Below are 26575 nucleotides of genomic sequence, written 5' to 3'. Positions count from 1 at the left end.
CAAACATTGTCAGAGGACAGACCAGTAGTTGTATTACCCCTGTGTTCTTTCTTTATTTCAGGTTCAGCCAACGCACATCTTATGCAACTGAACACACACAGACACACTGAAACACTCACCCACTCGCTCACACAGACACATGCATGCATAACCCTCCTATAGAAACCTCCTACCTAAACGGTCTGAAAACAAATTCCTGCCCATTTTTATATATATATATATATATATATATATATATATATATATATATATATATATATATATATATATAAGGTATGAATGTGCACTCACAAACACACAGTCACACACTATACTGTACTTTATAACAACAAATGCTCTTTAGCCGAAAAGCACAACTTAACTGATTGCTCCATCAAGCAAAAAATGTATTATTGTGTGTGAGTGAGTGTGCATGGTTCTGCGATTTCCTCTGGTGTCCTATGATGGTCGTCCTGAAATATCCAATATGGCGAGCTTTGAGAGTTGGTAGCACACACACACACGTGTTATTTATACATGATGCACGTGCGCATGTAGTGTTTTATAATTTCCCATTCTCACAACACGCTCAGAACTACCTGCTTTGTAGAGAAGACTGAAGCATGAACCAGAGGGTCAATCTGTCATCTCACACAACAAAGGGGGCGTGGCTTATCTCTGTGGCTAGTCTCCGTAAAGACACTTATCATTTCCACTATTCACCATGGAAATAAATACTATTTCTGCACTGTACTTGTTGTGTGAACGTGTGTCATCCGCAAAGCTTGACGGACTGGTGGCTGGAGGTGCAGCTGTTGGTGTACAGGGAGAAGAGCAGAGAGGAGAGAACGCAGCCTTGGGGGGAACCGGTGCTGATGGTCCGAGAGGCTGAGACATGTTTCCCCAGCTTTACGTGCTGCTTCCTGTCAGACAGGAAGTCTGTGATCCACTTACAGGTGGAGTCGGGCACGTGCAGCTGGGGGAGTTTGTCCTGCAGCAGAGACGGGATGATGGTGTTGAAAGCAGAGCTGAAGTCCACAAACTGGATCCTGGCGTAGGTTCCTGGGGAGTCCAGATGCTGGAGGATGTAGTGGAGGGCCATGTTGACAGCATCTTCCACAGACTTGTTGGCTCTGTAGGTGAACTGCAGGGGGTCCAGGAGGGGGTCGGTGAGGGTCTTCAGGTGGGTCAGGACTAGCCGTTCAAAAGACTTCATGACTACAGAGGTCAGGGCGACGGGCCTGTAGTCATTGAGTCCTGTGATCCTGGGCTTCTTAGGAACAGGGATGATGGTGGAGGCCTTGAAGCAGGCTGGTACGTGGCATGTCTCCAGGGAGATGTTCAAGATGTCTGTGAACACTGAAGACAGCTGATCAGCATAATGCTTCAGGCTGTGAGGGGATACGAAGTCCAGTCCGGCTGCTTCGCGAGGGTTTTGTCTTTTAAAGAGCCTAAGAGTTAAAGCCTAGTTTATGGTTGTGCGTTTTCAGAGAGACGCAAGGACACGCACACGCAAGAGCCCCTTGCGTGCCTCTTGCGTGCTTTTTTACCCCTTCTTGCGTGCGTCGACCCATTTTTCTAGACAAGCGTCACAAGCTCCACAAGCCTCACGCAGCCCGCAAGGCTGTGGGTGGTCTGCGAACTACATCCTTTCTGGAGTCCCACATTTCCGCTTTCATAGCACAATACCGCTATTTTTAAAAGGAACATTTTTGAAGAGAGAATGAATCACATTGAAGAGCTTTTGTCGGAATAAATACAGAAATATGACCACTTCTACAACCCGTGATTGGAGGACTATAAGGACGTGTAGATGGCCTCCGATTCTTGGGAGATCTCCGCAAACATCGGAGTAAATGAACAAACCAACGACTTCCACACACAAAAAATGTTACTCCACCTAGGGTCCTGGAGGTGAATTGCTTTGCTACACGCGCAAGCCTTTTTGAACCATGAATTGAAACGATTCCATAGACACAACTGCGCAAAAAGCCGCAGTTGCAGAAGCATGCCAGCGCCTTTAACGTCTCTCTCTCCAGAATAGAGAGGGTCGTTGCTGGTGAGGGAGGTGGGGGAGGGGAGGCTGATACAACGGCGTGAGTCCCTGATGGGCTGGGGGAGGGAGGGGTGGGGGTCTGGGGCAGGTTGGTGGAGCTGTGGGGGATGGAGTCAGGACATTGATCAAATCTGACTCTGCAGAGTCACCTGCTGAGAACTGTTGTTGAAGTTGAGTACAGTCGTTTAGCATCTCTCATCGCCTTGCTAAACCTGTATTTTGACTCTGTGTACAAGACTTCGTCCCCACTACTAAATGCCTCATCCTTCCATTCCTTTCTTCTGTCTAACCATGTGGATATTTCTCTGTTCAGGCCCTGGCGGAGGGACAGACAGCGCCCTGGGAAACGGCCAAGAAAGACGAGAATCGCAACAAGAATCGCTATGGCAACATCATCGCCTGTGAGTACTGCAATAACAAAGATAGAGTACTTTCAGCTGAACAGGATTATGGTTTGACCTACTCTCAGTGTGGACTTGAGCTGGTTTGGTAAGTATAGTGTGGTTTAGGTTAGTCTGGGTTGGTTTGGTTATCACCATTTATTTTACTTTAGCTAGTATACAGTATGTTCCAGGAGCCAAACTCTCCTTAAAATACACACATGCATTGGTTTATTGAGGAGATACAAAGACGAGGTCCAACCATTGCTTGTATAAAAATACGCTTAGGCAGCAGAAGCACCGGGTAAAGACACGGCCCTTCAGCTGAAGGAAACAGGTCCAAACAAACTGTTGGTAATTATCTCTAAGGCAGGAGTGTCCTCAAGCGGGAGTGTACTTTGGCAGGAATGTCTTTATCAGGAATGTCTTCAACAGAATTGTCCTTAGCAGGAGTGTGCTTAAGTAGGAATGTACTTTAGCAGGAAGGTCTTCAACAAACTTGTCATAAGCAGGAATGTCCTTAGCAGGAGTGTCCTAAGCAGGAGTGTCCTCAGCAGGAGTGTAGTTTAGCAGGAATGTCTTCAGCAGGAATGTCTTCAACAGGATTGTCCTCAGCAGAAGTGTCCTTAAGTAGGAGTGTACTTCAGCAGGAATGTCTTCAGTAGGATTGTTCTCAGCCGGAGTGTCCTTGCAGGAGTGTCCTTCAGCCACCTTGTTGGAGTAATTGTTCGTCTACAGAGGGGATTCCATTCAATCCTTCCTGATGATCAGTGTGTATATGTGTCTCTATTATATATGTGTATGTGTGTTTAGGCATTTTTGTTTGTGTTTTTCTTTTTTGTACCTGTTATCTTACACAATACCTCCATTAGGAACATAAGAAGCAAAATGTCAAAATTCAATTAAGTATGTGTATCAATACCGGCGTTGCTCTCACGTTTTGCAACTCATGTGTATGTGTGTGTGTCCTTACCCTGGGTTTAGATGTCAATGCAAACACACCCCACCAACCTGGGGCTTTAAAATGAACCATTGCAGTGAGTGGAAATAGCCTGTCAAGAACTTTCCAACAGGAATTATGATGAATTTGCTATTAGTATAAATCCTTTAATTACAGGGTCCTGCTAATGGAAAATGTCCATCTTGCTTGCTGAGTACAGTCCCATTTTCTTGAGAAAATGCTTGAGGGGAGAAAAGGAGAAATGTGGAGGGAAGGAGTGACTGTCTGTAAATGTAAATGTGTGTACAAGACTGCTCTGTCTTCATCAGTCACGTTTTCGAAATGAATGATAATGTAATTCTGGCCCTCTAAGAGCTGAAAGCAACAATCTATGAACAAGCTGATAGGATCGACTATAAACACTCTATAGTCCAACACCAATTGTATTTTTTCAGTCATACTAATGACACCGGCACGCACAGACACTAACACACACACACACACACACACACACACACACACATACACACAGATACAAACACACACGCACACACTAACACACACTGACACAAACACACTATCAAAGCCACTAATGCCTGCAGCTGACGGTAGCAAGTTGCCGGAAGTGAGCTGAGCTCCGTAGGGAGTTAACTGATTAAATATATCTGTGACAGACTCAATCCCTACTTAGTGGATTCTGGAGTAGGAGGATGAGGAGACGAGAGGACGGGGGAGGGGGGTGTAAAGGACATGAGGCTGAAGGAGGTAAAGAGCAGAGGAGGCTGAGGTTCTCTCTTACCTCCTCCAGCCTCCTCTCCTCTAAAAGAAACCATTGGTTAGTACGAGACAGGACCCGTTCCTTATTCTCCAGGGACAAGACTTCACTTCACACAAGTATTGTCATGATTTATGATGTGCTCAACAACAGACTAGGTAACAGGTAGGTATCTCTGGGTCGTTTAAATCATTTGATCAATCAACAACTGCTGTCATAATGTATTTTTGGTTCTGGCTCGTCCTCACTTTGGGTGTACTTGCTCTCCCAACCGAACAGTTAGATGCTCCGATCTGTGGGTAAATGTAACTTTAGGCCTGTTGTATTTTTGTGCTATCTGATCCTACAGACGATCACACAAGAGTTCGACTGCAGCTGCTGGATGGAGACCCACACTCTGACTACATTAACGCTAATTATATTGATGTGAGTCGACACAAACACACACATACAGAACTGATTTGTTCTTGTGTGTGGTTCACTTGTGATGGACTATAATATTCTTTGGCAGTCCCTAACCTTGACCATCACAATTCTAACAGTATTCCTTAAACAAAGGTCATAGGAGGTCAAAGTCCAGAGACCTGGCTAAAAAACCGTGGAGAGAATCTTCTCTCTTTGCTCACAATCAGTCCTTAAAAGTGTTAGTATCAGCGACAATATATTTTTTATAATGTCAATGGGAAGGAATACATGTCAACAAACATACAACCATCCATCCAACAAAACCGCTATCTATCCAAACATCCGTTCATTGATTCATTCATCAGATTTATTCATGGGAGGATGAATATATGCAGATATGAAGGGAGTTAATAAGGTGTTGGAAAGTCCTCACTTTTTACCCGTCCTGTTGCTAGACAGTTATGTTTCCTTCTATTATTTAATATTTTGCTGATTCTGAACATGCTGAACTTGGTGCTATGCTTCTTAGAGATGTAGGGGGGCTGAAGAGGGAGATGGGACACATTAAAAAGAAAAAACGATGGAAGAAAACATCTTGGGGGCGGAGTAGAAACTTAGAGATGGATTGTGTTAAATACATCCATATCCATATAACCCAATATTAGGGTCTTTACAATCTTTAGAGCATGCAACATCTGTCGATGTAGTGTTTTACTTGAAAAAGAAAGAAAAATAAGACTCTCCAGTGATAAAAAGTCAGGAGGAATCACTCTCTCATGGTGGACAGAAGTACAAAATAAGTTGTGAACTAAAATTACACAAAATCCATAAATAAATAATATAATTAGAGTAGTAGAAGTGTAATAGATTGTGACCTATAATAATAGCGAAGCCACCAAGACCATAGTAGCAGAGACAGCCACTGCAGGTAAAACCCCTATCAATGGAAACCTGTGAGGAGAGACAACACAAAGACTACAAGCATTAATGGGCCCTGTATATAAATAGAAGAAACGTTCATCTTATTGTATGAAGTCCTTCAGCATCAGCCAACCCTAACTATAAACCTAAGCCAACCCTAACGACCTCCTCTTTCTGGGGTTCAGAAGGTCTCGAAGTCCAAGGCAGGCCCTGGCAGCTCCGCGTCCCAAAAACAAAGTCGGTCTTCTGATGCCAGAACGCGTGTAACGCAAGTTCCCGATCTCACTTAATTCTTAGTTAGATCCCCTTATTTTGTTTTACTCTGACGGGCAGTGTTTGCCCTTTAAATTTCTCGTAACACTTTTCGCGAGATCTCCTAGTAGAAAACCTGAGAAGTGTATGATCCCGGTCGCGCCGCACATGTCACCACACCACTGGCAGATGTCTCCGCTCCACCGGACTGCGAGTAACGACGGTACGGGAGGAGCGAGGCGCACAGGTCATCGGTCCGCTAAAAAGTCAGCCTACAGGTTATTGCTCTCAACCTCTATAGTCAACAGAGAACTCGTAAGGAATTTTCAATAGTCACTAATCTCGACTGCCACGGAGCTACCACCTGGAACGTATTTAATCTCCCAATAAATTTAATTTATTTGTCCCTCCCCGTGTGTTATGAGGTGGGGAGTGAGTGGGTCCAAGTGTCCGTAGTGGATTTACCTCAGCCTAACCTAGGGGCTCGGCCCCCTCGCCAGAGGATCTCAATGAAGAAACATTTCAAAAAACTTCAAAGGCTCGGAGCAAACTTGGTTTATTTACTTCAGAACAAAAAAAACCTGATTTTAACAGGTTGGAGAAAAAGGATAATAAAATGTCGAACAAAAAACGGAGATAAAAGTGTTGAGAAAAAACAGACAGATCGTAATCAGCTTCTCCTCACCGTCCAGCAAAAAGCATGAACCACCCCAAAAACCAACATCAAAACCATCAAAAAGTATTTGGTCCTACTTATAAGATTAAAACATTATTATGTGTGCCCTTTTCCTATCCTAAACCCTGAATAGTTTGTCCAGAAAAGTCATATAACAACATTATCAATTTTGGATATAATCAATGTCAGATCCTTACTCCAAAAACAAGTCTGCTGAGTCCGTAGGTAGGACTCAGCAGTAAGTAAGTAAGTAAGTAAGTAATTAAGTAGGACTCAAAAGCAGACTTGAGCACAAAAATACTTTAAATTAGATAGACACACATGTTTTAAATACACTGGAAAGGTGCAGGTGATTGGACACAGGTGGAAACGATCAGGGACACAGGAGACAATCAAAGTGGATAACAGGGCACGAAGTGAAGCTAACCCAGGTACTATGAGGCAGGAAACTACAAAATAAAACAGGAAACAAACCCACACTGGGACAGAGCAAACCCTAAAGGGAATTCTAAGCCAGACATAACTTTAACCCTAAACCAGCCCCAACTATAAACCCAAGCCAACCCTATGATTCTGTGACTTCATCTCTGTCTTACAGGGTTACCACAGACCCAGACATTACATCGCCACACAAGGTGAGTTTGTGTGAGAGCACTTTTTGTGTTATTCTACTTTTGTGTGTTTGTGTGTGTGTGTGTGTGTGTGCGTATTTGGCACCTGCATGGTAAATGTCGTCATTTTTGCTGGAAGACTATTACAAGAACCCCTAAATCTAAACAACAGTATAAAATCCCTATGACAAATTTAAGACCCCATTATTTAAACCTTTGAACCACTACCTGAGATTGATAGTGGCTGAGTATACAAGTGCAATTATGTCGGCATCCCCATTCATGTACAGTATGTGCTGCTGTAAGACTGTTAAGTCACTGCTGACGTATTTTAACATGACGCCAGCATGAACATTTTCTCACATCCATCTCATTTGGACAGTGAGTCAGTGGCTTTTGAATTGTAACCCAATCGTACAGAGGCATCTTCGGTGTGTGAGTGACTTACATACCCAGCTTTCTGCTCACTGCAATAGAAACAGTTTATGTTAACACTTTTTTGAGAGTGTGAAAGAACGATATATAGTGTCCAATAGTGATATGTTGTTTCAGAGTGATACGTGAAGCATTACAGTGTGACATGTAGAGCATCACAAACTTATACGTAGAGCGTCAAGGAGGGACATGTAGTGTCTCACAGTGACAGTGGAATGATGGTGTGGTCATGAATACTCAGGCAGAGTGCATGTGCTTTGTACATCAATGTATGTTTATATACATATATATATATACATATGTATATTTGTGTGTGTGTGTGTGTCAGGGCCCATGCAGGAGACAGTCAGAGATTTCTGGAGGATGGTCTGGCAGGAAAACTCAGCCTCTATTGTCATGGTTACCAACCTGGTGGAGGTTGGCAGGGTGAGTTCATCGTCCCAGAGTGTGTGTGTGTGTATGCGTTTTTGTCTTTGTTTGTTAGAGAGGCCAAATACCTATAGATACATGATATCACAGAATTAGTCAATTCAAGGAACCGGGTGTTGGTTCTATTGTATTCCATATATTATACATGATATAGACAATCCAATCAGAATCAAACAAAATTACTTTAATCGAAGCTTAAACATGACTTGCTGGTGTTAGGTACTGCTTATGTAATGTGGGAGACACACACTTGATCTAATTTAATTTCTGGATGGTGATCAACTTGACCGTGCCCATTGGGTGATATGACTGGCATGTCATACTAATTACATTGCGCAGTATTGATGTTGATTGTTTTTTCAGGTGAAGTGTGTGCGTTACTGGCCAGATGAGACTGAGGTTTATGGAGACATCAAGGTGACCCTGATAGAGACTGAACCGCTGGCTGAATACGTCATCAGGACATTCACCGTCCAGAAGGTAAAAAAGTGACTCATGGCTTCCCTGCATCAGTATTATAGCCACTAGGAGACAGAAGGGATGGTTACTGGTTGGTTTCTCAGTTTAAGAGAGGGATCACCTGCACACATTTTAGCACAAATGCATCAACTGTCAAGCGTGGTACTGGTGAAGTAAATCCTTATTGAAATTATTTTTAAAACATGATGCACATGTATGAACAGATTTCTTGCTGTAGTGTACCTTCTCTTTCTACCCCCTCCTTTATCTCACTATTCCCTTCCTTTTCCCTTCACTCGTGTGAAAGCGGCTTATGAAAACCAGTTCTAAAGTCCTCGCTGTCAGCTTGTTTAGTGAGCCATTAATCCATAACAGCTCTGTGTGTGTGTGTGTGTGTGTGTGCGTGCATGCGCACGGCTAGTGTAAAATTTACAAGAAGGCTGACTTTGAAATGCCTGTCATTTTTAAGTATGCATTAATACATATCAGCACACACCATACACACTTATTAATACATAATATGCGAGGAGCAAAGAGAAAGCAGTGCAGAGAAGGACTGAGGGAGTACACAGGTTCTGTACAGGTAAAGGGCTTTAATTGCAGAGAATAAGTGTGAGAGTGTTCATTCTATCAGTGATAGTAGATATTCTTTTTAAGCTATATATTTGAGCTATAATGATTGCAGGAGGACACATGTTTCTTCATTTAAGGCCTGTTTAGTTTAGAACAGCATATTGGAATTTATAGATTTGAATTATTAAAGCAGAAGCATTTCAGCCTTCAGGCTGCTGAGGTCCAGCTGAGAAGTCTACAAATTGTTTTGGGTGTTACCCTTTTGTCGTTTCTCTGCAAAACATGGTACAGTACGTCTGTTACATTTTATCATTTATTAATGAAAGCAAACCTTCACTGGAAATTAAGAAACACATAATGGGAAGCCACTCAAATGTCCTTATGACGTTGACGTCACTCCTCCCTTTGGAGAGGTCACATGCTCGCTTTGATGAAGACTGCTACATTGGAAACAGTCTCCTTGACCCAGGAGATTCAACATTGATCTATTTTAGTTCCTTATTTTACCCCATTTTGTGGCATTAAAACAGTGCTCCCCAATACTATTAAACACAATGGATGTAGTATTGCCTTTTAGATGCTGGGCGAAGTAGTTCAGCTATATCTGTTACACTGAAAAAACAGATATTCAATTGAAGGGTAACGTTTCTCACTCTGTGATTTTCAGAAGGGTCACAATGAGATCCGTGAACTACGTCAGTTTCATTTCACCAGCTGGCCGGACCACGGCGTTCCCTGTTATGCCACCGGACTGCTGGGCTTCATTCGACAGGTTAAGTTCCTCAACGCGCCTGATGCTGGGCCAATAGTGGCCCACTGCAGGTGAGAAAACTTACAAACTGAGTAAAAGTACTCCCCCATACAGATGTACAGGTTATCTTAAATCTCCAATATCGATGTTTGTCGTGTGTGTGACAGATTGTATTTGGCTTGAGGCGCTAAAGCATCAAAAGTATTTGTTTAACTTCTTTTCAGAATTTATGATCCTATTTAACCAATAATCCATTAGTTCATGTTTAGCAGAAGAACGGTCCCCTTTTGATTAAACACACACACTAACACAAATGTAGTAATATTACCTCGTTCAAATTCAATCAGTAGTGTTAACATTTACACTAGAACAAGGAACTGTACTAGGAACATAGGTTAAAGTGCCGATACAATTATTTACTTACTTATCTACATAGATATACAGTATATCTATATACAGTATATCTATATAGATATACATCCTGTTCTCAACTGTCTCAGTTGTCAGCAGGAATAAGCTTTAAGCAGAAGCCTCATAGACAGACACACTGCTCTTGTACAAGTGTGGACGGACAGAAAGTTACGGCCGTCACTTCCAGTTTCCGGAGCACTCAGATGCTATTGGCCTTTAATGTGGGTCGTCACACACGCAGAAACACACATGCACACGGTTATACACACTCAAACTCCACACATACCACATTAATCACAGGGGGTGACAGGTAATCTGCTGAGGCACTACCTCCTTTTCCACCCTTCGCTCTCTATCTCCTTGCCATCCCTCTGTAGCTGTCGTCTTGAACTGTTAGGGGGGTGGTGAAAGGAAAGATAGACGCCCCCCACAAATCTCTCGACCTCTCAGTTTCCCCTCCTTCTGATCTTTCCCCTGTGATGACCGTCTCTATACCGTTTTTTAATTAATCCATCAATGGTTTGTTGGCCCTTCAGTTATCCCTGTTCAGGACGAGACGCCATACCATCTGGCTCGGGGTATTACGCTTTCGCTGTGTTTGTGAATGGGTCTCCTCCGTCCAAACTAAATGTTTCTTTCAGGCATCAGTTCCTCTTCGACCCAAACCTTTTCTGGCGATGACAACCCCCTAGGGGTCATGCCCCCCATCATGGGGACTACTGCTCTAAAATATAGCGACTGAAATCTTATGGTTTTTGACTTAACTTAAACAGCTATCATCACTTATCTACTGTTCTGGGCAATTCAGATGAATTCCATTTTTTATTTATTAATTGTTTTTTTGTTAGTTTTTTTTATCCGGGAGTTAAAGGGTACATCCATCTAGGGGAACTATATTTATAGATCATTGATATCAAGTAAAATAAATTCTGCTTGTCAGTTTAACACCAGGAAGTGTCAGGTCATGCAGGTATTGATGTCCTTTGAGCTGCTTGAAGTCTAACGAGATGGTTTTTCCTATGTGCCCTGATTGATGAATTGATACATTCAGTATTGTCTACATAATGCTGAAAGTTTAGAAAGATTAGAAAATCAACATTTTGGAACTTTATTTGCCTCTTCAGTGCTGGTGCAGGGAGGACGGGCTGCTTCATCGCAGTGGACATCATGTTGGACATGGCAGAGACTGAGGGCGTGGTGGACATTTTCAACTGTATCAGAGAGCTCAGATCACAACGAGTCAATATGGTCCAAACAGAGGTCTGCATGTGCACACAGAAAATACATGAACAATACTTTAGTATGTGTGTGTTTGTGTGTTATAGCACTCAACTTGCAGTCACCACGGTTGTATGAGATGCGCACACATATACCATGCACAAACATGCACGTCATAAGTTTGACATTGCATTACTTCTGCGGAAGCAAATAAATGTGATGACACGATACAAAGACCATTTGAATTGTGTGTGTGTGTGTGTGCATACTTGAACAAAGCTGGATGCATCCTGTACTGCTTTTGGAATATGTGTAGGAGTCATTTGTGTTGAAGAAGCTTGACGTGATTGTTACCCTGCTTCGAACAACACAAACCAATTCATCTTTTAAAAGGCAGATATGGGTAAGATAAGTGTGTGTTTGTGTGTGCCATCTCCTGATTTGTCACTGTGTCTATGTTTATGTCAGAAGCAGTTTAATTGCCAGAGGATGACATTCAAGTGATGCTTCTTAAATTATCATTCCCGCTATATTGGGGTTCGACATAGACACAGAAAGAGAGATAGACCAAAAAAGATAAAAAGCAAAACAGGTGAGTGCAGACTGAAACAAGTGGGAGAGAAGAAATGTTAAATTAACAAACTTTTGATTAATTGGAAAGACATTGTGGGAGTTGAGAGATTTAGGATGTAGGCGGGCCCCTGTATCTCATGGTGGCCAATGACTTCACCAGTAAGACCACAAGAGGACACTTGATCCCGAGCACAGCGTCAATGCAGGCCAGTACTCCATTTCCATTCCCCTCTTATGGTACGTTCACACCAAAAGCCAAGCGGGTAGAGTAGATTCCATATAAAGTCAATGCACAGACGCGAATGATGCGAATTTTAAACGGGCGGTGCGAATGACGCGAAAAAGCAAAACGAATAAATTGCTTTTTTGCCCAAAGTTGAAATAAAGTTGAAATATTTCAACTTTGGGCTAAAAATTCGCCCGACGCTGTCTGGCGAAAGCCAATCAGCGTAGAGATGCTCCGCTCGTCATCACCGCCGTCCTGCTGCCACAGCGTGAATACACGTTATTAAACGGCCGCTCACCGGAGACACACACAGCTGAGACTGAACGCCTGTAAGTTATTTTGCACCGAGCCGACACATCAGGTCATCAGACCGGCTGCTGGTCCGCCTGAAGCCGCGCTGGAAGCCGCAGTCATCAGACACGCTTCCTGGAGGAGTCGGTGAAATTCAAGCTTTGTGCGGCGACGGATGATGTCATGAACCCGAAAACAACACCGTCTACGGTTCCGACGTTTGTGTAATTCACACAACAAATAAAGAGCAGAAATGGTGGTTATTTATTGCCCTGGTGGAAACGACAACTGTCTTTACGGAGACACGTGACGGAGATAAGCCACGCCCCCTTCCAGGCGCGAATGAAGCGAAATACTTGCGCGAGTAAAGCGGGCGAACATTTGCTCTGCTTTTGGTGTGAACGTACCATTAGACTACCAAGTGAGCTCGTCCACACAAAGGAATCAAGTGTAATGTTTGAGTTTGTCCGAGAGAGCAGCAGCTGCAGCTTTCTCTTTCCAAAAAGAGTCATTGCTCCACAATGCAAACGGCCACAGTGAGAAATTCAATTCATTTTATTTTGTAGAGCCCAAAATCGCAAATTACAAATTTGCCTCAGAGGGCTTTACAGTCTGTACACATACAACATCCTCTGTCCCAAAACCCACCACCTGCACAGGAAAAACACCCCAAAAAAGGAAAAAAACCCTTCCAAGAGGGGAAAAAAGGGAAGAAACCTTAGGGAGAACGTCTGAGGAGGGATCCCACTCCCGGGATGGACAGACTACAATGGATGCCATGTGTACAGAAACCAAACTAAAGTTCTCCGTCTCCTCTCAAAGGCCGTTTCTTCGTTCAAAGACATTTGGACTACAGCACTTATTTGATCAGTTGCTATGACTCATGTTGCAGGAGCAGTACGTGTTTGTTCATGATGCCATACTGGAGGCGTGTCTATGTGGGAATACAGCCATTCCAGTGTGTGAGTTCAGAGCCATTTACTACAACATCAGCAGACTGGACCCACAGACCAACTCCAGCCAGATTAAAGATGAGTTCCAGGTGAGCACTCAGTTAAACCCGTGCACAGACAAACATTGATCGACAATGCAACCGTATCTAAATCTATCAATGTTAGGAATATAGTGTAAAAGTTGCTTGCGGTGTCTCAAATGTGGCATATGTTGCTCTGTTAATTAAATATTTAATTAGACCAAATTGTAGCTGCTTACTATTATAACCGTGGAGAGGCTGATACATATTCTTTCCTCCAGTATGAATAATTTAGTTTTATTTGAGTTTAAAAAGCAATTAAGCTTGTGTTAGTGAGAGAAACGTGAATTCAGAAGGAGTACAGTTGTAGTTCTTCATTTTAGAAGGAAGTTAATGTACACAACATGACAGCTCTCCAATGGAGATCAATAAAGCTTGCAATGGCAAACTTTTTCATTGGATTACATTTTATGAACACTGAATTGATATCCACGTAAAATACTTCAAATTTCTAATTCAAAGAACATTTCAAGGTTTAACTCTTAGGACCTCATTTTTGTACCCAAATGAGTCTTCATAAAGTGAATGTGGACATTTTTCATCCTCACTAACCAATTACTGCTTTACTTCAATCTCCTTGGCTCTATTAACTAAACTACGTTTTTTAGACCACTATGTTTAATTAAAAGTAGGAACTATAAATTACTTTTTGGTCAACCAGACGCTGAACATAGTGACCCCTAGAGTTCGTCCAGAGGACTGCAGCGTGGGTTTGTTACCCAGGAACCACGACAAGAATCGCAGTATGGATGTTCTATCAGCAGACAGATGCCTACCTTTCCTAATAGCTGTGGACGGAGAGAGTTCCAATTACATAAACGCTGCATTAATGGATGTAAGTGTACATTTAGGCATTTAGGTATGTTTGTCATAATTTTTATAGTGTCTTTTCTTTTACTATTGAGCACCGAAGAGACTATTCTATCATTAAACATTGCTTTATCTCCTTGTCTGTTTGTCTTTTGCATGTTGTTGTTATTTATTTATGGTCTCACAATTCCAGAGCCACAAACAGCCAGCTGCCTTTATTGTTACCCAGCATCCTTTGCCAAACACCATGGCCGACTTTTGGAGGCTTGTGTTCGACTACAACTGTTCCTCCATTGTCATGCTAAATGAGATGGACGCAGCGCAGGTAAAAGAAACTATTCCTGAAACTATTGTTATAAGTGGGAATGTTTAAGCACAGTCCTTTGAATAATACTTGGAAAACTAAAATAGCTTTAGAACAGTTTGGGACAAATTTTTAACGAGAGAAATCTTAATGAAATTAATTTAGGGGACACAGCAATTTCTGAATATTGATATTATGATGAACATGCATTACTCATTGTTATTATGAAATGATATGCCGATTCACACCTTCACACACTGATGGCATAGGGGACAATCATCACAAACACTCAAGTATTTGTGATGATTGTGTGTGTGTTCAGGTGCAATTTGGATTTCAGCATATTGTCCAGACCTTTTGATGTGCGTACTGCAGTGCTTATTTTCCAATTAGAGAAAGACCTGCTCCCCCCTTTTGAGTCACAGTGATCCCTCCTTTCAGTGTTTCCAGAGCATACAGGTCAGCGCACATTTCCTCCCCTGTTCATCGTTGTTAGCAAGGCCATGTTGCGGGAAGGGAGTGGAGTAACTCTCCGTCCATCTTATCGGTGCCAAGTTGAAGGGTTAGCAGGCTTAAGAGGGTATTCCAGATGTCCCTATCTCCATTAAAGCTCTCTAGCTCTGCGTGGGAAACACCGAGACATCTTCTGAATGACAGTATGAAATATATGAGGTTGAACGAGCCTCCTTTCTAACACTCTGAAATATACTTTCCCTGGGAGACTGAGCCATAAGACAACACAGTAGTTGTCTTATGGCAGAAATAGTTATTGTTTTAATGAATGCAATAGCAACCTACAAATATTTCTCCCTCCAGGGCGCCGAACCGCACCAGAACCAAATTCCAACAAGAAAATCATGTACTCATCACAAACAAATATATGAGTGCTTGACACCTTTCAAAGCGTTAAGAGTCTTGGCTATAATCCCCATTGATCTGTTTGAAGATTACAAGCTATACACTATCCAATGCAAATTGGTCCAGAAATTGTGCACTTGACTGTCCAAAAGTTGAACAATCCTGCAAAGCTAAAAGCTAACCGCTAAATCGCCCTGATCGCAGTAAGGTCTTTTAACATTTCTCTGATACAAACCTTGCCGTATTGAGAGTACAAAAACCACCAAGCTATCGAAGCGTATGAATAATAAATATCTCCTACCTTTGCCGTTTTTCAACAAAGTTTTGAAATCACTGCACTCTTTCTGCAGCTGATGTTGAGGGGGTTATGAGTCAAATTTCACAGGTAGACATCATTCTCGAGCATCCTTAAGATTTAAATAAGTCATGAGATCATTCGAAAGGCTTGTGGCTCAACGAAAGCCCGACCGGAAAGAAAGTTTGGAGGAGAGAGCTGTTTTTAATGATCTCAGCCCAGAGCACAAGGACCCCTATGGTGTCAATGGCTTGCCCAATGAGACCTCAATGCTTAGTTTCACCAAGAGAGAGAAATCACACTTGGGGAAGAACAACATCTTGTGTGGGTTTTGTGTAAATTCCACTAAAATCAGGCTGTGTCACGCGTGCTAGTGGAGGGTGCAACTTTCCCTTTGTTACAAGCCAGACAATCAGGGTGTCCAACAACAGAGGAAACCTGGGAAGGCAGAGGCATCTCCTAAAAACGTCTTTGCACCCCAGTCAGGTGGGGAGAGAACTCTGTAAGGATCCCCAGCAATCCAGATAGGCCTTCCTGATTGGCAGAAGCCCTTTGTATGGTAGCCTCTGCCATCAGTGTCAAGATATGTGTATGAATGGGTGGATGTGGGCAAGTAGAAGAAAAGGCTTTGAATAGTAGTCGTTATAATTTGATTCCAGAAGAAGATTAGATTAGATTCAACTTTATTGTCATTGCACAGGGTACAAGTACTGAGGCAACGAAATGCAAGAAAAGGTTGAATGCTGTTAACCAACAGGACGGGGCCTAACCTACCCATACCACACAATATATAAATATATCGACATCTCATAGAAAATGAACTCACAGATAAGAAATATTGATCGAATCAGATGTTATTATCCTCATGATCAAAGTGAATTGAATCCCGTTTTTTTTAAAGATCAGATTATTAAATAAGCTTTTTTACTTCATGATAGAAAATGAAGCTGTTCCTTTTATCCTAATTTCTGTTCTGTGATTTTACAGTTATGTATGCAATACTGGCCCGAAAAAAGTTCTTGTTGCTACGGACCCATTCAAGTTGAATTCATATCAGCGGACATCGATGAAGACATCATCAATCGAATCTTCAGGATCTGCAATATGGCCCGGGTACTGACATTGTCGTCTAATGGATCTCCCCTCTTGTGTCTCCTTTACCCTGACGTCCCCTCTTGTGCACCCTTCAGTAGGCCTGTCGCAATTTGCGATAAAATGACATATTGCAAACTCTCTGAAATCGCGCGCAATAATTTTTGGTGCTGCGATATTCATTTGAATTCAAATGAACGTCACCAACATTTAAGTTGATCGCGCTGCCTCTGTCCCTTTTCCTTGTGGAAAGCGGGGGCGGGGCTTAGGCAACGCGCACACAGACACCGAGCGGAAGAGAAGCAGTGAACCCAACTAGGCTAAAATCTCACCCAAAACAACAACCATCCACCCGGTCTTTCAACCCGAACTACTGTCGGTTCCTCTGGAGTACTTGTTTGCCTCCTTGGGCGTGAGGAACAACGTTCCTCCTGCGTTCCTCCCGGGCCGGCCGATTGTTAGCGGGACAGAGGCGCCCCGTCTCTCCCTGCAGCTGCGGCACGCTGGACACATTTTCTGTTTTTAATTAGGATATTTTTTTTCACATTCCGATTCTAATGTCAAACAATTCTGACAAATAAAACGTTCTCTGTTCCTTGAAATAGCGTACTTTTATTACTATGCTAAGATATTGTCATTATGATATCAGTGACATAAAATGGTCTGAAAATTACAATAATATTGCATATCGCAATAAATGTTGGTGCGATAATCGCACAACAAAAATTTGATATCGTGACAGCCCTGCCCTTCACCCTGACCTCCCCTCTTGTGTCCCCTTTACCCTCACGTCCCCTCTTCTGCATCGTTTTTTCATTTATTTTTTATTTGCACAATTCAAGCAATACAAAATAAACAATAAACAAACAATATAGAAATAATGAATATCACTGTGCAGGAAGAAGCAAAAGGCCAAGTGGGCTTTTTTGAAGCTTATACCCATATACTATTAAAATACTTTACAAACTTACAAACATTAAACGAAATATGCATAGGATAGACAACAAAAGCAAAGAAATAAAGTTGTGTTGTGTGTATGTGTGTGCATGTAAAAGTAAGCAGAGCTGTGGTAAATCATAAGCAATGGAAATGCAAAGTGGAACAAACATAGATATATGTAAATATAACGAAAAACAAAAGCAAGAAATTAACACCAGTACATTGACTCTTGCAAAACAGCAATTAGATTTTTTTTCAGGCAGTTTTTGAAAAGATTCATATTGTTAGGTGGGAAAAATCATCTCATAATTTGGTTCCCCTAAATCTGACTGAAAATTTATCTCAGCTAGTCAGTAATTTTGGAGGATGAAGATATGAAGATTGACGAGTTGAGTATGAGTGAATCTGTGAATTAACTTTGAGGTAGGACTTGAAATGATTAGGAATATTTCCTTCACTTAAAACTATCTTATATATTAAAAGTTAAAGAAATGTCATAAATGGTAAGAATCTGCAGTTTCTGAAACAAAGGCTGAGATGTGAGACTGTTGCAATCATAAAAAAACGTTTGACGGAAAAACATTTTTTGCAGAGAAGTAGGAAAAGTACTGGCCCAAACTATATTACAATATGAAAGATAAGGAAAAATTTAACTATAATAAATAAACAAGGAAACAGTTTGCAGAGACAAGATGTCTACCCCTCCTTCCATCCATCCATCCATCCATCTTCAACCGCTTATCCGGGGTCGGGTCGCGGGGGCAACAGCTCCAGCAGGGGACCCCAAACTTCCCTTTCCCGGGCCACATCTACCAGCTCTGACTGGGGGATCCCAAGGCGTTCCCAGGCCAGTGCAGAGATATAATCTCTCCACCTAGTCCTGGGTCTTCCCCGGGGCCTCTTCCCAGCTGGCCGTGCCTGAAACACCTCCCTAGGGAGGCGCCCAGGGGGCATCCTCACCAGATGCCCAAACCACCTCAACTGGCTCCTTTCGACGCAAAGGAGCAGCGGCTCTACTCCGAGCTCCTCGCGAATGGCTGAGCTTCTCACCCTATCCCTAAGGGAGACGCCAGCCACTCTCCTGAGGAAACCCATTTCGGCCGCTTGTACCCGTGACCTAGTTCTTTCGGTCATGACCCATCCTTCATGACCATAGGTGAGGGTAGGAACAAAGATTGACCGGTAGATCGAGAGCTTTGCCTTCCGGCTCAGCTCTCTTTTCGTCACAACGGTGCGGTAAAGCGAGTGCAATACCGCCCCCGCTGCTCCGATTCTCCGGCCAAACTCACACTCCATCTTCCCCTCACTCGTGAACAAGACCCCGAGGTACTTGAACTCCTTCACTTGGGGTAAGGACACATTCCCTACCTGGAGTAGGCAATCCATCGGTTTCCTGCTGAGAACCATGGCCTCAGATTTAGAGGTGCTAATCCTCATCCCGACCGCTTCACACTCGACTGCGAAACGCTCCAGTGAGAGTTGGAGGTCACAGACGGAAGATGCCATCAGGACCACATCATCTGCAAAAAGCAGCGATGAGATCCGCAGCCCCCCGAACTGTAGACCCTCCTCCCCCCGACTACGCCTCGATATCCTGTCCATGAAGACCACAAACAAGATTGGTGACAAGGCGCAGCCCTGGCGAAGGCCAACCCCCACCGGAAACGCCTTCGACTTACTGCCGAGCACCCGAACACAGCTCTCGCTTTGGGCGTACAAGGATTGGATGGCCCCAAGCAAGGACCCCCTCACCCCGTACTCCCGCAGCACCTCCCACAGTATCTCTCGGGGGACCCGGTCATACGCCTTCTCCAAGTCCACAAAACACATGTAGACTGGTTGAGCATACTCCCAAGCCCCCTCTATGATCCTGGAAAGAGTGAAGAGCTGGTCCGTTGTTCCACGACCAGGACGAAAACCGCATTGTTCCTCTTCAATCCTTGGTTCGACTATCGGCCGAACCCTCCTTTCCAGCACCTTAGAGTAGACTTTACCCGGGAGGCTGAGTAGTGTGATACCCCTGTAATTGGCACACACTCTCTGGTCCCCCTTTTTAAAGAGGGGTACCACCACCCCGATCTGCCACTCTTTTGGCACTGTCCCAGACTTCCACGCAATGTTGAAGAGGCGTGTCATCCAAGACAACCCCCCAACACCCATTGCTTTTAGCATCTCTGGACGGATCTCATCAATCCCCGGGGCTTTGCCACTGTGGAGTTGTTTGACTACCTCAGTGACTTCCACCAGGCTAATTGACGATGATCCCTCCTCCGCCTCCAGCTCCGCCTCCACCAAAGAGGGCGTAGTAGTTGGATTCAGGAGTTCCTCAAAGTGTTCCTTCCACCGCCCGATAACCTCCTCAGTCGCGGTCAACAGGGTCCCATCCTTACTGTACACAGCTTGGATGGTTCCCCGTTTCCCCCTCCTGAGGTGCCGGATGGTCTTCCAAAAACACTTTGGTGCCGACCGAAAGTCCCCTCCTTATGATTCCAATTTATTTGTTTATTTTTTGTAATAACACAGTGAATATATTTACTCCAACTTTCATCAATAATAAGACATCTCAAGGGATTCAATTTTAATTTTTGTTAAATCCCTTCAGTACGTCTTTTGCCACTGCAATTCATGAAATTAGATTTTTTTATATTTAAAGCTTATTTCATTTTAATCATGTAGCATATGCAGTTAATTCAACATTGGTTCCATAATCAGTAGCTTGAGATTTGAATGAGAGAATACTAGGGTTGTGTCATCTGCAAAAAAAAGCTTTGTGACACATGCGACAAGTCAATAATATTAATTTGGAATAACAATGGACCAAGAATGGACCCCTGAGGAACCCCACATATCAGTCTGGCTTTGTTTGAATAACAACCTTTAGTACAAACAAACTCTCTTCTTGGCGACATTTTTTAGCCATTTGTATGCAATGTCATAGAATCCATATTTATGCAGCTTTTCTAATAGGATATTATAGTCCACTGTGTCGAAGGCACATCCCCTCATATGCATCCGTTACCCTCACCTCCCATCTTATGCATCCTTTACCCTCACCTCTCCTATTGTCTTCCCACCTCTTTTCACCCCACTGTCATCTCAATTTCTCACCCATCTATGCCGGTACCCGTTCATCTGCCTGCTTCTATAGCACTTAGTGAACTTCCCTCTGCCCTGCTCTCCTTATTTTCTCTCTCCTCTATAATACATCCCCATTCTAGCGTGAAATGGATCATATCATCGCCACAACAGCACATCTCACACTGTGAGACAGCTATAGCACCGACCACTAAGCCATTAAATGAAGGAGAGAGTGAGAGGGTAGGATTGCAGGTTTGAGAAAAAAAGAAAAGTAAAAGCATCAGAAAGGCTTATAGTGAAGTGAGCGCAACAGAAGATGAAAGAGAGCCTAAATAAAAGTTAGAGATAAAATATGATTGGAAGAGGATATGGGGGAAGTGGAAATAAAAAGGAAGAAAAACATTAGCTTTACCCTCCCCTAGGTAGTCTTGGTAAATGGCTCTGACAGAATTGAGTGTTTAGGTTTCAGAATCTGAAAACAAACTTCATATTGTCTAACAGTCTTTTTTCAAAAATTTTCATGAAAATGAAATGCGTCGTGGTTCATATGTATGTATCTATACAAGAAGTCCTTGTTATTTACATCTTGGTCAAGAAGAACTTTTAAATTTGTTCAACAGCTTCAGTAAAACATGTGTATATACTATATATATACATTTATAAAATATATATGTACATTTACACTTTGTCAACACAGAAAAGAGAATAAAAATAATGTATTTAGGCCCATTGAGGCATCGAAGCAGTGTAGATTGTTATTACACACTATGAAATGTAAAATAGAACAAGTCATGATCCTGATCCTGAAACAAAAGACGTTCTTTCATGATTCAGAGGATTGTTTCACATACTGTAATAGTTTACCCACGTTTGCGTTTAACACATTGCTGATTGTTTCCTATCTCTCTCTACAGCCCCAGGATGGTTACCGCCTGGTGCAGCACTTTCAGTTCATTGGCTGGCCAGCCTACAGAGACACGCCCCTTTCTAAGCACTCCATCCTCCAGTTGGTGAGGAGGTTGGCTAAGTGGCAAGAACAGTATGACGGAGGAGATGGGAGGACAGTGGTACACTGCCTGTAAGTTTAACACACACACACACAGCCATACTCCATCGTGGGAAATAATTAGACAACTGAAAGAAGGTGTGGAAGACACGTCTCATAATGACAAACTACACATTCTTGTAAAGGACAAAAGAAATACCCAAGATCACATTCACATCACCAGCTGAAGATGTACGGCTATTAGCTGGTTCTAAGGGCTCAGCATGTCGGCAATATAAGAACCAGACATCTTTTCTACGGCATCAATAAAATCTTCAAATCAATTCAAAAACGTGTTATTCCACAATAGTATTAGCAACTTACCCTCGTGAGTATTAAACTCCTCTGCGTGTGTCTTCGTATTCGTCTTATGCTACATGGCTAATCATCTCCAGATATTGATTTTACGCACTTCTACCAGAGAAGAGGAGACACTTGATGGTTCAATCAGCAGCGGGGACATGGGTTTTTGTTTCTGCTCCTGTCTTTAGTGCGAAGAACATCGTAGTGGAACAACCTGAGGGAGAACCGTGTATTATTGAGGTTTATGTGTGTGTGTGTGTGTGTGTGTGTGGTTCAGATAGAGGTGAAGAACAATAATAATAGTGTGCTAGAGCTGTTCAACATACACATCCAATATGCCCCTGAACCTCTCTGTTTCTCTTCTCAAATGGAAATCCACAAATGTATAAATGAATTAAAATTACTTTCAATAATACCAAAAAACAATCTGAATCTTTCTGTATTTATATCCAATAATTCCTGCCTCCTCCCTGCTTCCGTCCCTTTTCCTCTGTCCTCCCCCCTTCTCCTCAACAGTACCGGTGGAGGGCGTTCTGGAACCTTTTGTGCCATGTGTAGCATCAATGAGATGATCCAGCAGCAGAACATTGTGGATGTTTTCCACACTGTCAAAACACTGAGAAACAACAAGACTAATATGGTGGAGACCATGGTTAGGACTCACAACACACATAACACACACACACGCCCACAAACACTAACACTTAACAAGAGTTTATCATGAAACACATTTTTGGTGGTCATGGTAATGGAGGGAACCCTTGAGGAGATCTGACTGTTTAATTTCACATAGAATTTTTAAGCATTTATGATTTCAATTCAACTCAGTTCAATTAGTTATAACTGTCACACACAAAACAACATGTATGTATACATATAAATATATTTTTACATACATATTCATTTAAATAGGTTTTTAGAATTTTAGAATACACTTACTTGAAGTGCAACATGAACGTGTTAATCTATGCGATTAATGTGGCCGAGATTAATGCAACAAAATATTTTGACGTAGTTAACGTACGTTTGTTAATACTGGAAGTATACCCCGGAAACAAAATGGCTGCTAGCTACAGTCAGTTGATGGAGAGAGCTCTTTGCATTGAAAGTAAAACAGACAGAACATACAGCGGAGAACTGTGCAGAGGAATTACTCCACTCGTCAAACAGAATGGGGGTGAGTGGCAAACAGACCTATGCTAAGCTAGCTGCTATGCTACTTCCATCTCAACATCTAACATTACCCTGCCCTTTACAGTCTGCCGAGGACCACCACTGTGTCCCTAAAAGGCCGTGGTTTGAAAACGTTCTGGCTAAATGTGGGAAGATTGTTGGCCTTTCAAACACAGCCGTCAAATGATGGAGAGTTAAGAGAAAAGTGCACGAGGACAGCAGGAAGAGTTGCTAGTTTAACATGTTCTACCGGGTAGAATTCTGCCTCCAAGATGATCAAATGTGTGGAGTTTTGTGTTTAAAATAGCATTAACAATTAAACAACAGTCTCTAAAATACACACTTTCTAATGTGATTACTCATTGCTTTTTAGATTTCGTCTTTAAAACAACATTGTAACAACAACAACATTCATTATTTTTTAAAAATCTATTGACAGCCTTAGTAAATACATATTGTAAATACATATTGTTTAAATATGTATTACTAGATTTATTGGTTTATATACATATTCATTTGTACACATCTTTGTTTATATACATATATATTTATGCACATATTTATTTGAATATGTATTTGGAGATTGAGGTGGTACAGTAATGTTCATCAGGTCACATCTGAAAAACAAAGGTTTGCAGAAGTTCTTCTAATTTCGTATAGTATTGTCTTCTGTACAGCCACATTACTTTACATACTATTTAAGTCAGCTGCTTGAAGTATTTATATATTCTTGATACCTATGGTGTGTATCTCATTGTATCTTATATGTATAAAACTGATCAAAATTAACATTAAGCCGTTTGCTCTCCACAGGAACAGTACAAGTTTTGCTATGAAGTGGCTCTGGAAGCGCTCAGCTCCTTCTGATTGGCTTAATTCTTCAACACGACACTGGGCCTCCCAAGGCCAAACTTGTGTGTGTGGGTGTGCGTGCGTGTGTGCGTGCGCGTGCGTGCGTGTGTGCGCGCAGAAGAGGCGGGCATTCTTGTTCATTTGCGAGCATTATTGTGTGTGGGTGTGAGCACCACATTGTGTGCCTGTGACAACACACATACAAATATGTATATTTCCTTGTGTCCTTGTTGGAGACAGAACGTTACCTGCTTGTACAAAGAATAAGGGAAAATGGAAATATTGAACAAATAGATTTTATGTTTAAGAAAAGCTCCACTTTTTCCTTCTCTATCTGCCTGTTTTATCAGCTGTCATGTGACTATTGTACCGTCTATTCTACGCCTTGAATGGCGTCTCCTTTTGAAGGATGGATGCACACTGGAAGATTATTTCACATGTAGCCTCAGCTTTGCTTTTTGGACTGTGATATTCATCTCAGAGTAAAGTAAAGCATGTTTGTCTGAGACATAGAACTTCTATAGGACTTCCTGACTGCTTCAGTGCTAAATGCATTTTGCTATATGGTTCATTCTCCTTCATGCTGCTTGAAGGCAGTCTGACAGACTGGTACAATCCCCGTTAACACAGGAAACCCGAGCATGTTACTATCCTAGTGGAGTCCAGTGCATGGGGAAGACCAGCAACAACATTATAGAGACAAGTCATTTGTTGCCTTTACGACCAAATGTTGTTGTTGTTGCTGTTGTTATTGTTGTTGTCCGGTTTTCTCCTTTGGGGCTTTGAGAAAAAAAAGATTGATCAATGTTTTCAAATGGTTTTATGTAGTCAGTCTTACCCAATGCATACACTGTGCATCCATCCCTAGTTTAACTATGACTAAGAAGACCACATTCAAACAAACAAACAAACATAGATGCTGACAAACATCTAAACCCAGACACATGCTACAAACTGTTTAGACTTGTCTCCGACATTGACCCCATCGGACAGTCCTCGAAGGGAAGGGGTGGGTTGATCGCCATGACTTGGTCAGTTGAAAAGTAGCTCGTGGGCCGGAAAAGTATGAGCGCCCCTGGTTTAGAGTTTCTGTTCCTGTCCCCTCATGCAACATGGCTTGGTTTAAACTCTTCGAAGACGCACTAGGTTCCCTTTTAATACATCCTGGAGAAATCTAACCCAAATAACAAATTCCCGATAAAGACAGTTGGGCCTCAAATTACGTTTCTTTTCCTCGTTCGAACATAGCTTGTAGGTCTTGAGGCTTTTGACTGACGTACTGTTTGCAAAATGGTGTGTAAACTTGTTCAGTCTGCGCTTATGTATTTTATTTTGTTCCTGGAGTCCAGTCAGACTTTCTTATGGACCTAAGACAAAGATTTTCAGAGCGTATTTAAACAATTTGAAAGATGAAGTTTTCCATTTTTGTTTTTTACTTTGGCTTTATTTGACTGGCTTAGTTCATCTGTGCTATTTATTCTGTTGGTGTTTTTTTTTCAATCTGATTTGTTATTTTTTTTGTATGATTATGATTCTGATGATTATCTGTTGAGCAAAGTGCTGTTTAGAACTGATGAACCCATAACCATTGGTTGTTTAGTTATTTGAAATGTGGTTACATAAAATAAAAGGGACCAAAATGTTGAAAATTATCTCATTTCTGTCTACAGAATCATCTTTGGATTTGATTAACATTCTGCATGTTTATTTGACTCGATATACAAACTCTTTCCTCAACAGAAGTAAGTTCCCCCTGCTTATTAGAGCGACTGTTAATTAAGCTTTAAACACCTGGATACTTCTATTCAATAAACTATTAACTTTATCCTTACAGTACAAAAAAAACAATAGAAATATTTACTATTATTTATCTGCTCATCTGCTACATAAAGCAATGAAAACAGCTCAAAATATCATTGCTTAAGTATTGTGGGATTGAAACTGATGGCAGACCTCTCTGACCCAGACAAGGCTTTTCTGTCCTCCTTCCTTCAAGAGAAATGCTGCGTACCATAGAAAAACAACAGCCAACTCTTAAATGTACTCTGATGAGTACTTCTACTGTAGTGTTGATGTGTATTGTTGCTGTCACAGTCACATGCTCCCATTGTGATCCCTCAGCAAGTGGTTACAGGTGGATTCTTTTCTCTCTCTAATCAATCAGCACAGCCTCATTCTTTATTTAGTTGCTTGATTCCTAAGGAGCTTATACATATGCATGAGCTTGTGATTAGCATAAGCACCAAGGACAGGGCCTGTACCTTGGCATTATGACGATCAATCAAAAGAACTAAGGGGCTCCTCAGAGGGAAGCTGTCAGTCAGCTTGGCTTTGGGCTGAGATGATGCACGCACACATGCACGCCACAAAAAGGTCCGCTCAAAGAATACAAATCTCTTTCTTACGAACGCAAGTCTGCAGAGAGCCTGCAT

The 26575-nt window shown here is 42.2% G+C and overlaps 1 protein-coding gene across 19 annotated transcripts in view; it reads left to right on the top strand.

Annotated features, from left to right (window-relative positions):
- Positions 1 to 25792, top strand: part of ptprt (protein tyrosine phosphatase receptor type T) — a 133189-nt gene extending 107397 nt beyond the window's left edge. For 12 of the 19 annotated variants that reach the window (XM_078092591.1, XM_040204041.2, XM_040204040.2 and 9 more), the window contains 14 exons: positions 2349 to 2436; positions 4471 to 4556; positions 6983 to 7019; positions 7759 to 7856; positions 8223 to 8339; positions 9559 to 9713; positions 11178 to 11313; positions 13254 to 13403; positions 14056 to 14229; positions 14398 to 14529; positions 16649 to 16774; positions 21685 to 21848; positions 22635 to 22770; positions 24105 to 25792. In XM_078092591.1, the coding sequence (XP_077948717.1) occupies positions 2349 to 2436; positions 4471 to 4556; positions 6983 to 7019; positions 7759 to 7856; positions 8223 to 8339; positions 9559 to 9713; positions 11178 to 11313; positions 13254 to 13403; positions 14056 to 14229; positions 14398 to 14529; positions 16649 to 16774; positions 21685 to 21848; positions 22635 to 22770; positions 24105 to 24158 (1653 nt within the window). In that variant the 3' untranslated portion in view covers positions 24159 to 25792. The remainder of the gene's footprint in view (positions 1 to 2348; positions 2437 to 4470; positions 4557 to 6982; positions 7020 to 7758; positions 7857 to 8222; positions 8340 to 9558; positions 9714 to 11177; positions 11314 to 13253; positions 13404 to 14055; positions 14230 to 14397; positions 14530 to 16648; positions 16775 to 21684; positions 21849 to 22634; positions 22771 to 24104) is intronic. The other 7 variants (XM_078092592.1, XM_040204042.2, XM_040204044.2 and 4 more) reach the window with 1 other exon arrangement.
- The last annotated feature ends 783 nt before the right edge of the window (positions 25793 to 26575 follow it).

This window comes from Gasterosteus aculeatus, chromosome 17 (assembly GCF_964276395.1).
Source record: "Gasterosteus aculeatus chromosome 17, fGasAcu3.hap1.1, whole genome shotgun sequence".
In the NCBI taxonomy this organism is placed as follows: Eukaryota; Metazoa; Chordata; class Actinopteri; order Perciformes; family Gasterosteidae; genus Gasterosteus; species Gasterosteus aculeatus.
The sequence above is the reverse complement of the archived record's forward strand: the minus strand, read 5'-3'. Positions and strand labels throughout refer to the sequence as shown.